We start from the raw sequence: 14890 nt of genomic DNA, 5'->3' as shown, positions 1-14890 counted from the left end.
ATCAATAAGAGGCGAATGTACAGTACCTGGCCGTGGCCGCTATCAGAACATGGAAAAGCTCTTGAACTGAGCATTGCTGGATGCCAGCTGCTGGAGGCAGTGCCATGAACAGCTGATTGGAGGGGGTGCGGGGATTTCAGATCCTGGCAGATCATACATTGATAACCAATCCTAAGGGGCACTTTGCAAACTACGACATTGCAGCTGCGATGTCGGTGGGGTCAAATCGAAAGTGATGCACATCCGGCGTCGCAGTCGATATCGTAGTGTGTAAATCATTTTTGATACGACTTACGAGCGCATAAACGTCCAAATCGTATAATCGGTGTAGCATCGGTCATTTCCATAATTTAGGAAGGACCGATGTTACGATGTTGTTCCTCATTTCTGCGGCAGCACACATCGCTGTGTGTGAAGCCGCAGGAGCGAGGAACATCACCTTACCTGCGTCCTGCGGCTCACGCCGGCTATGCGGAAGGACGGAGGTGGGTGGGATGTTTACGTCCCGATCATCTCCACCCCTCCGCTTCTATTGACCGCCTGCCGTGTGACATCGCTATGACGCCGCACGACCCGCCCCGTTAATAAAGAGGCGGTTTGCCGGCCAGAGCGACGTCGCAGGGCAGGTGAGTGCATGTGAAGCTGCCGTAGCGATAATGTTCGCTACGGCAGCTATCACTAGATATCGCACCTGCGACGGGGGCGGGGCCTATCGCGCTCGGCATCGCAAGCATCGGCTTGAGATGTCGTAGTGTGCAAAGTGCCCCTAAGGATAGGCTGTCAATGTTATATAGTGGACAACCTTTTTAACAACTGAAAGTCTTCTACTGAGATTGAAGTGGAAAGACAACATAACTGACATCAGACTGCATGATATTCACTTTTGGATTTGACAGAGTTTTCACATAGATGATTTGGCAGTATTTTACATTTCTTAATCAATACAATCTCACACATATGAATCCATTTTATTAATAATTACTTCGTGCACATCGGCTGGAGCCTTTTGAGATGCTCTCATGAGGGAAGACAGAATTCCTTCTCTAAAATTTTCCACATTAGGTTGGCAAGTTGCATCCACCAGTGTTAACAGGGCGACCTTATCCAGCCCACAGCAGTCTCAAGATTACTACGGTAGTAACTCTGCTCCACTGATGTTCCCAGCTGTGATTCTGCTTGGGCTTCTCCCAACTTCCCACTATGCGATACTCACTTCCAGGATAATACTTTAGCCACATTTTCTGGATGCCTCTTCTCTCTAGAATTTGCTTTCTGTCTGGCTGACGCTCAGTGTGCGGTAACTACAGGCACTCTGATACACTAGGCCTCAAAAGCACCTTATATCACTAAAGCCCATGCCTTAGCTTCCCAATAATTGTTAACCCTTTGTTACCTAAACCCCTGCAGCTAGCAATACTTTTTTTATGGGACACTTAAAAATCAATGCAGCAACTGAGACATGCATCAACAGAACACATTATATTTATATGATCTTCAGAGGGTGTTGACCATTTTTCTAATCTCTTAAGGGTGCTTTACACGAGACGATCTATCGTGCGATAGATCGTCAGGGTCACGGTTTTTGTGACGCACATCCGGCATCGCTTGTAACGTCGGGCTGTGTGACACCTCCGAGCGACGCAGTATCGCTCACAAATCGTCGTGTACTCGTCGCTCGGTTTCATAATCTCGTTTAATTAAAATGGCGCTGGTTGCTCATCGTTCCCGGGGTAGCACACGCCGCTCCGTGTGACACCCCAGGAACGATGAACAGCAGCTTACCTCCGTCCCGTGGCACCCGTCGGCTATGTGGATGGAAGGAGGTGGGCTGGATGTTTACGTCCCGCTCATCTCCGCCCCTCCGCTTCTATTGGCCGACCGCTGTGTGACGTCGCTGTGACGCCGAACGTCCCTCCCCCTTCAGGAAGAGGATGTTCGCCGCCCACAGCGACGTCGCACAGCAGGTAAGTGCGTGTGACGGGGGTTAACGACTTTGTGCACCACGGGCAACTAATTGCCCGTGACGCACAAACGACGGGGGCGGGTACGATCGATCGTGAAATTGCACGATAGATCGTACCATGTAAAGCAGGCTTTACAAATAGACAGGCCAACTGTATTTCCATGCCCAGAGAATTTGCACCATTAACACAATGTTTCATTGTTCTTGGCAGCACATATCCTGTTTACACAAGGAAGCTTACAAATAATTTCATCTGGCGAATGAGAGTTTTGCTAATTTGTTAGGTGATTTGCAGCAAATTTAAACAGTTTGATCATCGAGAAACGAGAGATAATAGGAACATTTGATACTGACTTCTGGCCAAAGTAATGCACCCTAATAAGAGGACAATGATATAGTGAATCCATGCAGTACTTAGCTCCAGAGCTATATACGGTAACTCCCCTGACTCACGTTGCCCATCTATCTCTGAGTGCCGTGTGTACAGTGCCTTGCAAAAGTATTCAGCCCCCTTGAATTTTTCAACCTTCTCCCACATTTCAGGCTTCAAACATAAAGATAAAAAGTTTAATATTGTAGGGAAGAAACAACAACAAGTGGGACACAATTGTGAAGTTGAACGAAATTAATTGCTTATTTTAAACTTTTATAAAGAATAATAAACTGAAAATTGGGCCATGCAATATTATTCGGTTAATACTTTGTAGCGCCACCTCTTGCTGCGATTACAGCTGCAAGTCGCTTGGGGTATGTCGCTATCAGTTTTGCACATCGAGAGACTAAAATTCTTGCCCATTCTTCCTTTGCAAACAGCTCGAGGTGAGTGAGGTTGGATGGAGAGCGTTTGTGAACAGCAGTTTTCAGCTCTTTCCACAGATTCTCGATTGGATTCAGGTCTGGACTTTGACTTGACCATTCTAACACCTGGATTTGTTTATTTGTGAACCATTCCATTGTAGATTTTGCTTTATGTTTGGGATCATTGTCTTGTTGGAAGACAAATCTCCGTCCCAGACTCAGGTCTTTTGCACACTCCAACAGGTATACTTCAAGAATGGTCCTGTATTTGGCTCTATCCATCTTCCCATGAGTTTTAACCATCTTCCCTGTCCCTGCTGAAGAAAAGCAGGCCCAAACCATGATGCTGCCACCACCATGTTTGACAGTGGGGATGGTGTGTGATGATGTGGGTGATGATGAGCTGTGTTGCTTTTACACCAAACATATCGTTTGGCATTGGGCCCAAAAAGTTCAATTTTGGTTTTATCTGACCAGAGCACCTTCTTCCACATGTTTGGTGTGTCTCCCAGGTGGCTTGTAGCAAACTTTAAATGACACTTTTTATGGATATCTTTGAGAAATGGCTTTCTTCTTGCCACTCTTCCATAAAGGCCAGATTTGTGCAGTGTACGACTAATTGTTGTCCTATGGACAGACTCTCCCACCTCAGCTGTAGATCTCTGCAGTTCATCCAGAGTGATCATGGGCCTCTTGGCTGCATCTCTGATCAGTCTTCTCCTTGTTTGAGATGAAAGTTTGGATGGACGGCCAGGTCTTGGTAGATTTGCAGTGGTATGACACTCCTTCCATGTCAATATGATCGCTTGCACAGTGCTTCTTGGGATGTTTAAAGTTATGGAAATCTTTTTGTAACCAAATATGGCTTTAAACTTCACCACAACAGTATCATGGACATGCCTATTGTGTTCCTTGGTCTTCATGATGTTATCTGTGCTTTAAACAGAACACTGAGACTATCACAGAGCAAATGCATTTATACGGAGACTTGATTACACACAGGTGGCTTATATTTATCATCATCAGTCATTTAGGACAACATTGGATCATTCAGAGATCCTCAATGAACTTCTGGAGTGAGTTTGCTGCACTGAAAGTAAAGGGGACGAAAAATATTGCATGTCCTAATTTCAGTTTATTCTTTTTTACAAAAGTTTAAAATAAGCAATACATTTCGTTCAACTTCACAATTGTGTCCCACTTGTTGTTGATTCTTCACCATAACATTAACATTTTTATATTTATGTTTGAAGCCTGAAATGTGGGAAAAGGTTGAAAAATTCAAGGGGGCTAAATACTTTTTCAAGGCACTGTAGAATCACCAGTGTATTCCTATATGATTCCGCTTTAGCCTGTCTTCCCTGACTCCTGCCGGTAGCAGCTGCTGGAAAAAATATTGATCTCAAAGAAAACACCGAGATTCTGCAGTGAGAGCCGGGGGACAGTAACTCATTATCATTGATCTCCTACGCACTGCAATTAGTTAGAACTTAATTAACGAAGGGCAGTGTGACGAGACTCTGCCCCCTCTACAATGGTAGTGGCATGATGGAATACATAGTCTGCATTAGGGCTGTATCAGAGGGGAGAATTAACTCATTATTTTTATACTTTTTAAATCAATCTGAAATGTTCTCCATGTTTTGTTTTTTAGCTCTTTGGCTGCTTTCAAAGAGATGAGGACATCATTGCGACATATTTGGATCCTGAGAATGCAATCTTTTTTCTGTCCAAAAGAGAGACATTTAAAAATTCAACAGGTAATAAAATGATCGATCATGAAATGTGGACCTGGCATAAAGTGTCACTGCAAAAGTGCTGCTATCCATATGGTATATTAGATCCTATAGATGTAATACAGGGAAGATGAAATCTAAGTAATCTGTAAAATATGTTGTACTGTATATTTTAATGTGTTTTAGATCTCACCACATAGAATTTAAAGGGAACCACCAAAGTTCGTGCCACCTAATCTGAGAGCAGTATGACAGAAAGCCATGGAACCCATAGGGTGTAGGGGCGACATGACAGTCTGGAGGGTAGGGAGTTGATGGAGTTAATGAGTTAATGGTGATATCATAGGAAGGTGGAAGAAGATGATGATTGGTTAGGGAGGGGATTATGGTGGGAGGAAAAGGAGGAGCTGCATGGGTATAAAGGAGGAGGTGGGGGCTAGTTACCTTCTCTTGCACTTCCTGGATGACAGCTTTTATGTCCTTTGTCACAGCGGCGGGGTAGGTTTGGTCCAGAGGAGCTCTAATGGTTACTGGTGTTTGGATGGAGAGTCATTGGGAAAGGTACAGTGGCTCCGGTTACTGGTGACTTGCAGGTACAAGGTTGTCTGCAGGGAGGAGGTATTGCTCTGTTGGTGATCAATGCCTCATATATGGGTCAGGGTTGTTGCCAAGGGTTATATATTAAAGAGTTGATGGTTGCCAGGGAGTCACAGGTGGGTACAGTGGCTCAGGTGACAGGTACTCGGAAGCACAGGGTTTTTTCGTCGGGGTAAGGGATTACTCCTTTGGTGAGTAGTACCTCATATATATATATATGGGATCATTGTTATGGTCAGTGATCCTTTTGGTGACATGGTAATCACAGGAGGAGTCAGTAGTTGGGTTTCTGGTTTTGAGTTCACAGTTACTGTTACGCACATGGGGGATTGATCCATAGGTTATTGATGCCTCATATCTCTGGGCAGGAGTAGGTTTGGTCCAGTGGCAGTTTACTGGATAATGTTATTTGATGGAGTCACTTGCGGAATACAGTGGCTTTGGTTACAGGGATCTTGCAGGCATGGGGTCCTGCAAGGTTGGGGTATTAATCCGTAGGTGATTAATGCCTCACATCTCTGGGTCGGTGTGTTGCGGCCAGGGATTGTGTTCTGGTGGTGGAGTATGGCTTCTAGACCGGACTTATGGCGGGGGGTAGGTCTGGTCCAGAGGCGGTTTAATGGATAATTTTATTTGATTAGAGAGTCACTTGTAGGATATAGTGGCTCCAGATACAGGGATCTTGCAGGCATGAGGTCCTGCAAGGTTGGAGTATTGATCTGTAGGTGATTCATACCTCATCTCCAGCCCGGTGTGTGTTGCGGCCAGGGATCATGTTTTGGTGGTGGAAGGTGGTTTCTGGACCGGGCCTACCCAGGGTTACGAATTGTATTACGTACTGTATTATTATGGTATTACCTATTGTTAAATGTTGGGGATGCCCGTTGGACGGCGCCCCCTTGTGTTAGTGTGTAAACAATAGGCAATAAAGGGCTGCTGTGGCCAATTCAACCAAGTCATAAGCAGTGTCGGTGTGTTAATTATACAAGGTAGGGTTAATTGGGAGTAATACAGGAATCAACGATCGGACAAATCCCTCCTGGAACTGTCAAGGGATGTGTCAATTGGCTGCTTGATATAATTTTGATAAAATCACTGTTTTATTAGCAGGAAATTAACACTAGAGGACTAGTAAATATGATGCCATGTAGTCCTCCAAATTCATGAGTTCTATGTAATCCAGCACCCACCACTGATTGACACCATACACAGTGTACACAGAAAGCTGTTAATCAATTGTGTGAACTGGGGTATACAGAGCTCAGCATTCAGGGAAATGGTAGATCTGCATCACACAAAACAGTGATTTTTAGCAAAACTGCAGCAAGTAGCCTATTAACTGATGTTTTGCAGGAATCAGGGTTTCTGCCCCTAAGTAAAAGTATTGACGATCTCTGAAGCTCAAATAAGTAAACATTGCCATCTAGTCTCCAGAAATTATAAGAACAGCCAGATTGCTAAAGCAAATCATCAGTTTCCTAGAGGGAAGGGATAAGACACCATGTCAGATGACAGTTGTGTCATATTACTAAATAAAAAAAGACCTACCCAGGCCGAGAAGAGGAGGAGTTGGCATCAGAACCTGCACCAACAACATTGATGACCTGAGCTTAGAGGAAGATCGGTGACTTGAGCAGAGAGGAAAATTCTTGACATGAGCTGAGAGGAAGACCGTTACCTATGCCAGCAGAAGACTGTGACCTGCGATACTAGAAGACCGTGATCTGCACAAGCAGAATGCCGTGACCTGCACCAGTGGAAGACCCATGATCAGTTCTAAAAGAAGACTGTAACCAGATCCAAACAATGCCCTAGAAACAACACAGTTGAAGCAAAAGACCGTTTCCATGGGCCGTTTCTTCCTGCGCAAATAATCAGTATTGAGTGTTAATGGTTTGAGGTCCATGAAGGGGTAAAGATAATAACTTTTTTTGTAATTATTTTATAGTAGTTTTTCTTCACCTCCGGGGACAGAGATATATTTACAATGCAGCACTATGTAGCTGAAAAATGTGCTTCTGGGTTCCCTGCCTGCAATACAGGTCAAGATTACCAAATCCTCCATTATCTCTCAGTTGAGGCAGTTGCTTAGTGATAGAGCTGCATCCTACAGAAAAAGACTTTTTGAGATCTAGTCCTGGGGAAACTAGAAGAAAATGTTTAATGTATGTGTAGCGCCCCACTGGGCAGGAGGTTAAACCTACTCGTCGCCGGGCCGTTTAGCGTCGGGTCAGTTGTTGTCACTGGGTGACCTTGCCCGGTAACGTTGCCCCGAGGGAGGCGTACAGTTAAATGGTGGTGGAGGGAAGTGGGTATTTGGAAAAGAGTTTGTCGTGATGCCACCTGTGGTATGCGGCCAGGGAGGGAATAGCCGCCACTGCCGGGTTCCTCTCCAGGGCAGGTGTTAAGGCAGCTGGGATGGTATCGCTCCCCACAGGCGGAGCGGGGCCCGGGTGGATGACAAGGGTAGTAATGGCTGTTGGTGCCTAAGCGCTGGGTGGCGGCACCTGTTTGGACGAGCCAACACAGTCTCTACGGATTCAGGGTGTAGTTTATTCACAACTTCAGCTGCCAGCCCGGTCATACTGGTCACTGCCGTGCTGGACTTCGGTCAATCCCTGATCCGGTAAAGGGTCACCACCGGCGTTGTAAAAAGAAAAGGAGGGAGAGTGTGCTATTTCTAGGGTGTCCCCCTCACAGTTATGTACCCTGGCTGACCTCCCACTGCAAGCCACCGGGCCCAGTAAAGTCAAAGTTTTCCAGAGGTGTGTTGCCAGAACTATGGTCCTGACGAGTCTGATTGGCAATAATATACCTCCCAACCGTCCTGGATACAGCGGGACTATCACGCTTTGCATTGTTTGTCCCGTTGCCACGGGCGGGACGGCCGTCTCCCGGGCTCCGCCCACCCACTCTCTCCCCGCCTCCCTGCTTTTCCCTCCTACCATCCTAACACGTGACGTGGCATAACAGAGAGGAGCGCGCTGCCCGAAACTAGTCTCTGTCTGCTCCTAAGGTACGTAAACTGAATCTCCCCAGCGCTGACTCCCCTCCCTCCCCCCCCCACCCCTGGCCGGAGCCTCTCTGTGCGGTCAGCCGGCCGCCTCTGTGCGGGCGGACGGCCGCCTGTCTCTGCGGGCAGACGGCCGCCTGTCTCTGCGGGCGGACGGCCGCCTGTCTCTGCGGGCGGACGGCCGCCTGTCTCTGCTGGCGGACGGCCGCCTCTCTGTGCGGGCGGCCCGCCGCCTGTCTGTGCGGGCAGCCGGCCATCTCACTGTGCGGGCGGCCGGCCGCCTCTCTGTGCGTGCGGCCGGCCGCCTCTCTGTGCGTGCGGCCGGCCGCGTCTCTGTGCGGCCGTCCGGCCGCCTCTCTGTGTGGGCGGCCCGCCGCCTCTCTGTGCGGGCGGACGGCCGCCTGTCTCTGCGGGCGGACGGCCGCCTGTCTCTGCGGGCGGACGGCCGCCTCTCTGTGCGGGCGGCCCGCCGCCTGTCTGTGCGGGCAGCCGGCCGCCTCTCTGTGCGTGCGGACGGCCGCGTGTCTCTGCGGGCGGACGGCCGCCTGTCTCTGCGGGCGGATGGCCGCCTGTCTCTGCGGGCGGACGGCCGCCTCTCTGTGCGGGCGCCCCCCGCCGCCTGTCTGTGCGGGCGCCCCCCGCCGCCTGTCTGTGCGAGCGCCCCCCGCCGCCTGTCTGTGCGGGCGCCCCCCGCCGCCTGTCTGTGCGGGCGGCCGGCCGCCTGTCTGTGAAGGCGACCGGCCGCCTCACTGTGTGGGCGACCGGCCGCCTCACTGTGGCTGCCTGCGTCTCCGTGCTTGGGGCCTGCCGGCTGCCTGCCGGCTGCCTGCCTCTCCGTGCTGGAGGCCCGCCGGCTGCCTGCGTGTCCATGCTGGAGGCCCGCCGGCTGCCTGCGTGTCCATGCTGGAGGCCCGCCGGCTGCCTGCGTGTCCATGCTGGAGGCCCGCCGGCTGCCTGCGTGTCCTTGCTGGAGGCCCGCCGGTTGCCTGCGTGTCCATGCTGGAGGCCCGCCGGCTGCCTGCGTGTCCATGCTGGAGGCCCGCCGGCTGCCTGCGTGTCCATGCTGGAGGCCCGCCGGCTGCCTGCGTGTCCATGCTGGAGGCCCGCCGGCTGCCTGCGTGTCCATGCTGAATGGGTGTGGATGGGGAGTGGATATGGGCATGACTGTGAAATGGGTGTGGTTAGGGCCGCAAACTTTGTCCCTCTTTTCCTTCTTTAAAAGTTGGGAGGTATGCAATAATGTGCATGTGTAGTGCCTATTAATACTCCAAGTGAAATCCGCCCCTCCAGGTGGCTGGCTTCAGTGACCAGGAAGTCCATGTTTGTATGGCCACCCCCAGCCTACCCTGAGCCAACCCACTCTGTGTGAAGGCTCCTAAGCTGTATGTAGTTGTGACGCCCTGGCAAAACCAGGTAGTCACACATAGCCCCCGCACAACACCTTCCCTCACCTATGTGACATACAGCCGACCTGAAACCCTAGTCACCCCCCCTTAGGGCAAGACAGGCACACCATTGGGCGGGACCAGGCGGTTAGGGAACGCCCACCTAGGGGTCTAGACAACCCGGGGCAGGAAAACAAACAGATTAAGCTGTAGTTCAAGTGGAAAGGAGTGTGGGTTGGAGCTAGGTGTAGCTCCAGCAGAGGAAGTTCAAGTTGAACGGTGCCAGGGTCGGAGCCCTGGTACCTTGGATAGTTGGCAGACGGTGTTCTCCGTCAGCAGGAGACGGGAAGACAGCTCAGCAGATCCAGGGAGGACCAGAGAAGGGTTGGAGCCCACCGGTACCGACACCGGAGACCCGACCGGAAACCATGCACAGAGAGGGTACTCGGACCCTGAAGCCAGGACGGAAACCAGCGGCCTAGCTAATTAACCGATTGACGGCAGGATTATAGGTCCTGTCCCAACCAAAGTCCCAAAAGCAGACAACCACCCACAGAGAGGGATAGGGCAACCGCCAGGGTCCATAGATCCCACGGGTCAGCGTCAGCAGGCACGGCTCCTTAGGCACACAGAAAGCCGGGAACGGACTCCTGAGTTCCAAACCAGGCAGCCCACAATACACAAAACAGTGCAGAGGAAAGGACAGAGACCACCAGCCCGGGTGAGCAGACCAGAGTACAACCGGCCGCGGCGGCCGGCCACCAGCACCTTGGTTTACCAAAAGACTCATGTGATTCATTCAATTGTGAGTAACCAACTATCCCCTGGTTCACCTGGGCGTGCAAGGCCCTGCCATCACCATACCCTGCACAGAGACACTGGGCCCTGGGGCAACCATCCCTACCCACGGAGGGGTTAACATCCTGCTGCCATTACATCTCCCCCGGGTATCCCACAACAGCAGCGGTGGTGTCCCACTTCACCACACACCATGGGTGGCGTCACAGACATTCTAAAATCAATCCCGTACAAATACGTCCCCCTTTTATTCGGAGTGTCCGCGTGACCCCCGGGTCCGGGGAACCCCTTGAGCCGTACCGTAGGTCCCAGATCCGAGCAGCACCGGTTGCTGGCACGGGGGTGGCACAGAGTGTGTGGATGTGAAACACCAGTAATTATCCCCCTCCTTACCTGAGATAGATACCGCATCCTAATTGGGATGCAGTACCCTGTGGTGACCAGAGCCTCAGGGGTTCCACATATGCACTGCACTGAAAGTGCAGGAAGAGCTGGGACAAGATCAGTGAATACTGGGACAGCAGGGCTGAGCCCTCAAATCAAGAGAGTCCTGCTCAATCCAGGACAGTTGGGAGCTATGGCACTGAACACAAATAAAGTAGTAGATATCACTGTGGTGGTACATATGACTGCACATCTACATTATCTATAGTTATCACTGTGGTGTTATATAGGACTTCAGATGTCTTCTATGATATTATCTGTAGTTATGTTGTGGTGTTACATTTTTAATTAGGAGGCGTGGTTGACTGCAAAGCATATGCCTCCGGGATTGGGGCCCTGATGTTTTCTGACCCTAGCAACGCCCCTGCTGGGAAGCTTGCAGTTCTGACTGGTATGGTATTTATTACTTGTTGTGCTTTTACAGTAACATTCAGCTTTCTTGTTAACAGGGGCAGGGAAAAAGAAGAGAGACACTATCCAGTGTGTTGTGAAAGTGCCACTATTAGATGCTGTGCTGACTGTTTCACAACATGGGACCATTGCACTATTTAACAACAAGGTATACTAGAATCTATCTATCTATCTATCTATCTATCTAACTATATTATCTGTCTGTTTATCTATCTGTTGTATTCTTTTAATATTTTATCATCATTGTGTACACACAATCCATGATATCAATAAAGTCTAAGGCGGGCTTTGCACGTTGCGACATCGCAAGACGATGCTGCGATGTCGCACACGATAGTCCCTGCCCCCGTCGCAGCTGCGATATCCTTGTCATAGCTGCCGTAGCGAACATTATCGCTACGGCAGCTTCACATGGACTCACCTGTCCTGGGACGTCGCTCTGGCCGGCGACCCAACTCCTTATTAAGGGGGCGGTTCGTACGGCATCACTGCGACGTCACACGGCAGGCGGCCAATAGGAGCGGAGGGGCGGAGATGAGCGGGATGTAAACATCCCGCCCACCTTCTCCCTTCCGCATATCCTACGGGAGCCGCGGTGACGCCGGTAGGAGATGTTCCTCGCTCCTGCGGCTTCACACACAGCGATGTGTGCTGCTGCTGGAGCAAGGAACAACATCAGACCATCACGTCAGCGTAATTATGGATTACGCCGACGCTATACCGATGATACGATTACGACGCTTTTGCGCTCGTTAATCGGATCATCTAGGCTTTACACACTACGATGTCGCCTGCGATGCTGGATGTGCGTCACTTTCAATTTGACCCCACTGACATCGCAGCTGCGATGTCGTAGTGTGCAAAGTACCCCTAAAAGGTCATTTGTAAATCAACTCATAAGAATTACCCTAGTGTCAAGTAGTTGCCTTCAAAGTTAGCCCCAAATTCGGTTGTCTACTGCTGGACCTTTGAGGACCAATTTATGTCTGCACCTATTAGGCCATGTGCCCACGGAAGAAAGTAACTGCGGATTTTGCCGCGGAAAACCCACAGATTTTCTAGATTCTCCAGATAAATCCGCGGGTTTACGCAAGTAGAGATACTCCCCATGTTATCCTATGGGATTTGGGGTGTTGTAGCGCCCCTGAACCCTTCAGGGCACTACTAGGTACTGCATCCTGTCACCGATGCAGGGCCTACACCCAGGGACCTGGAAACTCAATGCCGGTACTATTCTACACATATAACATCCCCAGTACCCTCACCCAGACAGGGATGACTGACTAGTTGGGGACCCAATGGATGGCCACCTGGGGGTGGAGCCGATCCAGTCCACTAGCCAACACCCCGGGTGGGAGGAGACAGACAGTAGTCAGTTGGTGGAGACCAGTGAAGGAGACGGACGTGTCTAAAAACGGGGTCGTGTAACGGTGACCTGACGGGCACAGAAGAGTGGTTGCCAGGGAGGGTACAATGAGGTATTTCTTGAACCAAAGTACCGATGGGGCATAGGGCCCTAGGTTAGGTGGATGCTCTAAGCAGCCTAACAAATACCTGCACAGAAAGGGAATCTTCATGGACCTGACTGACCCAAGAATCTGAGGGCACCAGCAGAAACGATTGAGCCAGGGACCGGAACAGAACACCGACCCGACAGGGTTCACACTGCCTGCCGTATGGACGAGAGCCTGACAACAAACAGGAGGGAACCCCCAGACGCTCCAAGCTACGGGGTTCCACAAAAGTAACAGAGAGGTGCGGGGAAAGAAGCCATCAGGGTACCACACTGGCATTGGGACTACAGGGACCCGAGGTCTGAACCAGCCATCCAGCGTTGCCTACCTCAGTGAGTAAAAACCAAGTTGCACTGTATTCTTATCGTGTGGTCTTCATTCTTTCCACGCCGCACCCCATCATCTACACCCTGGGGCTCAGCCCTACTTGCGGAGAGCCCATCAACCCAGCTGCCATCACCACCAGCCCCAGCGGCCATAAACTGTGCAGCGGTGGCTCCCTCTACTTAGCCGCAACCCGCAAGTGGCGTCACGATATACAAACTCTTTCAAATCCCCTGTAAATATCTCCCTATTCAAAAGCACCCCCAGGGTCACGGAACCGGGCAACGGCCACAGTACACACAGTATATACGTCCCAGGACCAAGTACCCCATAGCCCTGGGCGGTACAGCTTTTTCTGGTGTCACGAATAGGATATGGACTGGACCCATTAACACGGGTGACGTGCGCCTTATGGACTGTTTTTGTGAACAACTACCGCCATTTTATCATCTGTGAAAAACTGACTGCGCCATCACTGTGGTGAAAGCACGTGAGAAAGAGACTCCGCTACCTGGGAGTGTACAAGATGTTAAATTGAAACTGCCTGCAGGAGGCCGGAAGACCCTGCTGCAGAATGCTCCCTGGTGTGCTAGAGGAAAGGCAGCCCCGATTCCTCAGCCAAGCAAACCCGAGAGAGACAAGATGTCTGCCCCAAGGGACAAGAGACCTCTGCTTGGCTGGAGGGAAAAGAGGAGTGGCTGTGCATCCAGATGCGGGCGCAGCTCATCCAGCAAGTTAATGGACTCGCGTGCAGAGATGCTGGGGATGGTGGTGATTGTGGGAGCCCAAGAGGAACGGGTCTTGCATGAGGAGCGGCGCCAGGAGCAGATAGGAACCGAAACCTCCCTGGCCCCACCACTCCCCTTGGCAGCAAAACCTCTGTCATCTCCAGCCGTTGACCAGGCAGCGCCACCAGTTCCATCCCCGGTTGCGGCCCAGGCAGCGCCACCCCTGTCCACGGTCAGATCGGACCAGGCCGCATCCCCTTCTCTGGAGGAGAAGGACCCAAGTGTCCCATGTATCCCGGCCAGACCAGACCAGGCCGCAGAGTCTCCATTCATGGCCAGATCAGACCAGGCCACATCCCCTTCTCCGGAGTATAAGGACCAAGCTCGTCCAGACCAGGCCGTGTCACTAGATGCAACCCTGGGAGACACAACGACCGACAGAGGAGTCGCCGGCGACTGGGCTGAGTGGGCATCCGCTGGTGGGAATCCGGAAGCGGACTATTTGGGTCAGGTGGAGCCGATCTTAGAGCCAGTGTGGGGCGTGGCTGTGGCCAGGCAATGGGCTGACGTGGATGAGGAAGTCTACGAAGCCTGCCAAGCCACCATCCGGCAGCTGGCTAAGGAGCAGAAGGAGCGGGCGACCCGAAGAAAGCAGGTGGAGGCCCGCAACCTCGAAGAGAAGCAGAGCCTGCGCCAGGCCAGCTAGAAGGCCTGTAGAGTACGGTACCAGGGTACTGTGGATCGGTTTGATTAAAAACTGGGGTGGAGCTTTATCTCTGAGCCCGGAGTGCATGCTGGGGTGTTTGTGTGCCGCTAGTATGGGCTAGACTGCCTGCAGAAGGGACACCCCGACCGTGATCTGCACCCAGGTGACGTGGTCACTTACACCCGCCATCTTGGGGAAAGGGGCTGGCATGCCTTGGATGTACAGAAGGTTACCGTGTTGTCAGCCCCTGCTTCCTCTATTCCTGCTTCCTTTGTGAGTGCACCTGCGCTGTAGTAACTGAACCCGGTTACCCAATTTTCGTTATTTTGAGTTAAATAATGTGAAAAATATTGAATAACCGTATTGCAAAGTTTTGATAAAAATGAACCACTGGTCATTGGACTGGGAATGATCCAAACTCTCACAGTTTAAATAGTTGCACTATTTGTGCCAATCCCAGAGTACAAACCTGC

General features: G+C 51.1%; 1 protein-coding gene across 1 annotated transcript in view; it reads left to right on the top strand.

Annotated features, from left to right (window-relative positions):
* WDR64 (WD repeat domain 64) overlaps positions 1–14890 on the top strand; it is a 202158-nt gene that overhangs the window by 22507 nt on the left and 164761 nt on the right. The window contains exons 3-4 of the mRNA XM_075350352.1: positions 4416–4521; positions 11184–11293. Coding sequence (XP_075206467.1) covers positions 4416–4521; positions 11184–11293 — 216 coding nt within the window. The remainder of the gene's footprint in view (positions 1–4415; positions 4522–11183; positions 11294–14890) is intronic.

The sequence above is a fragment of the Anomaloglossus baeobatrachus genome, chromosome 1 (genome assembly GCF_048569485.1).
Source record: "Anomaloglossus baeobatrachus isolate aAnoBae1 chromosome 1, aAnoBae1.hap1, whole genome shotgun sequence".
Taxonomy (NCBI): Eukaryota; Metazoa; Chordata; class Amphibia; order Anura; family Aromobatidae; genus Anomaloglossus; species Anomaloglossus baeobatrachus.
The sequence above is the reverse complement of the archived record's forward strand: the minus strand, read 5'-3'. Positions and strand labels throughout refer to the sequence as shown.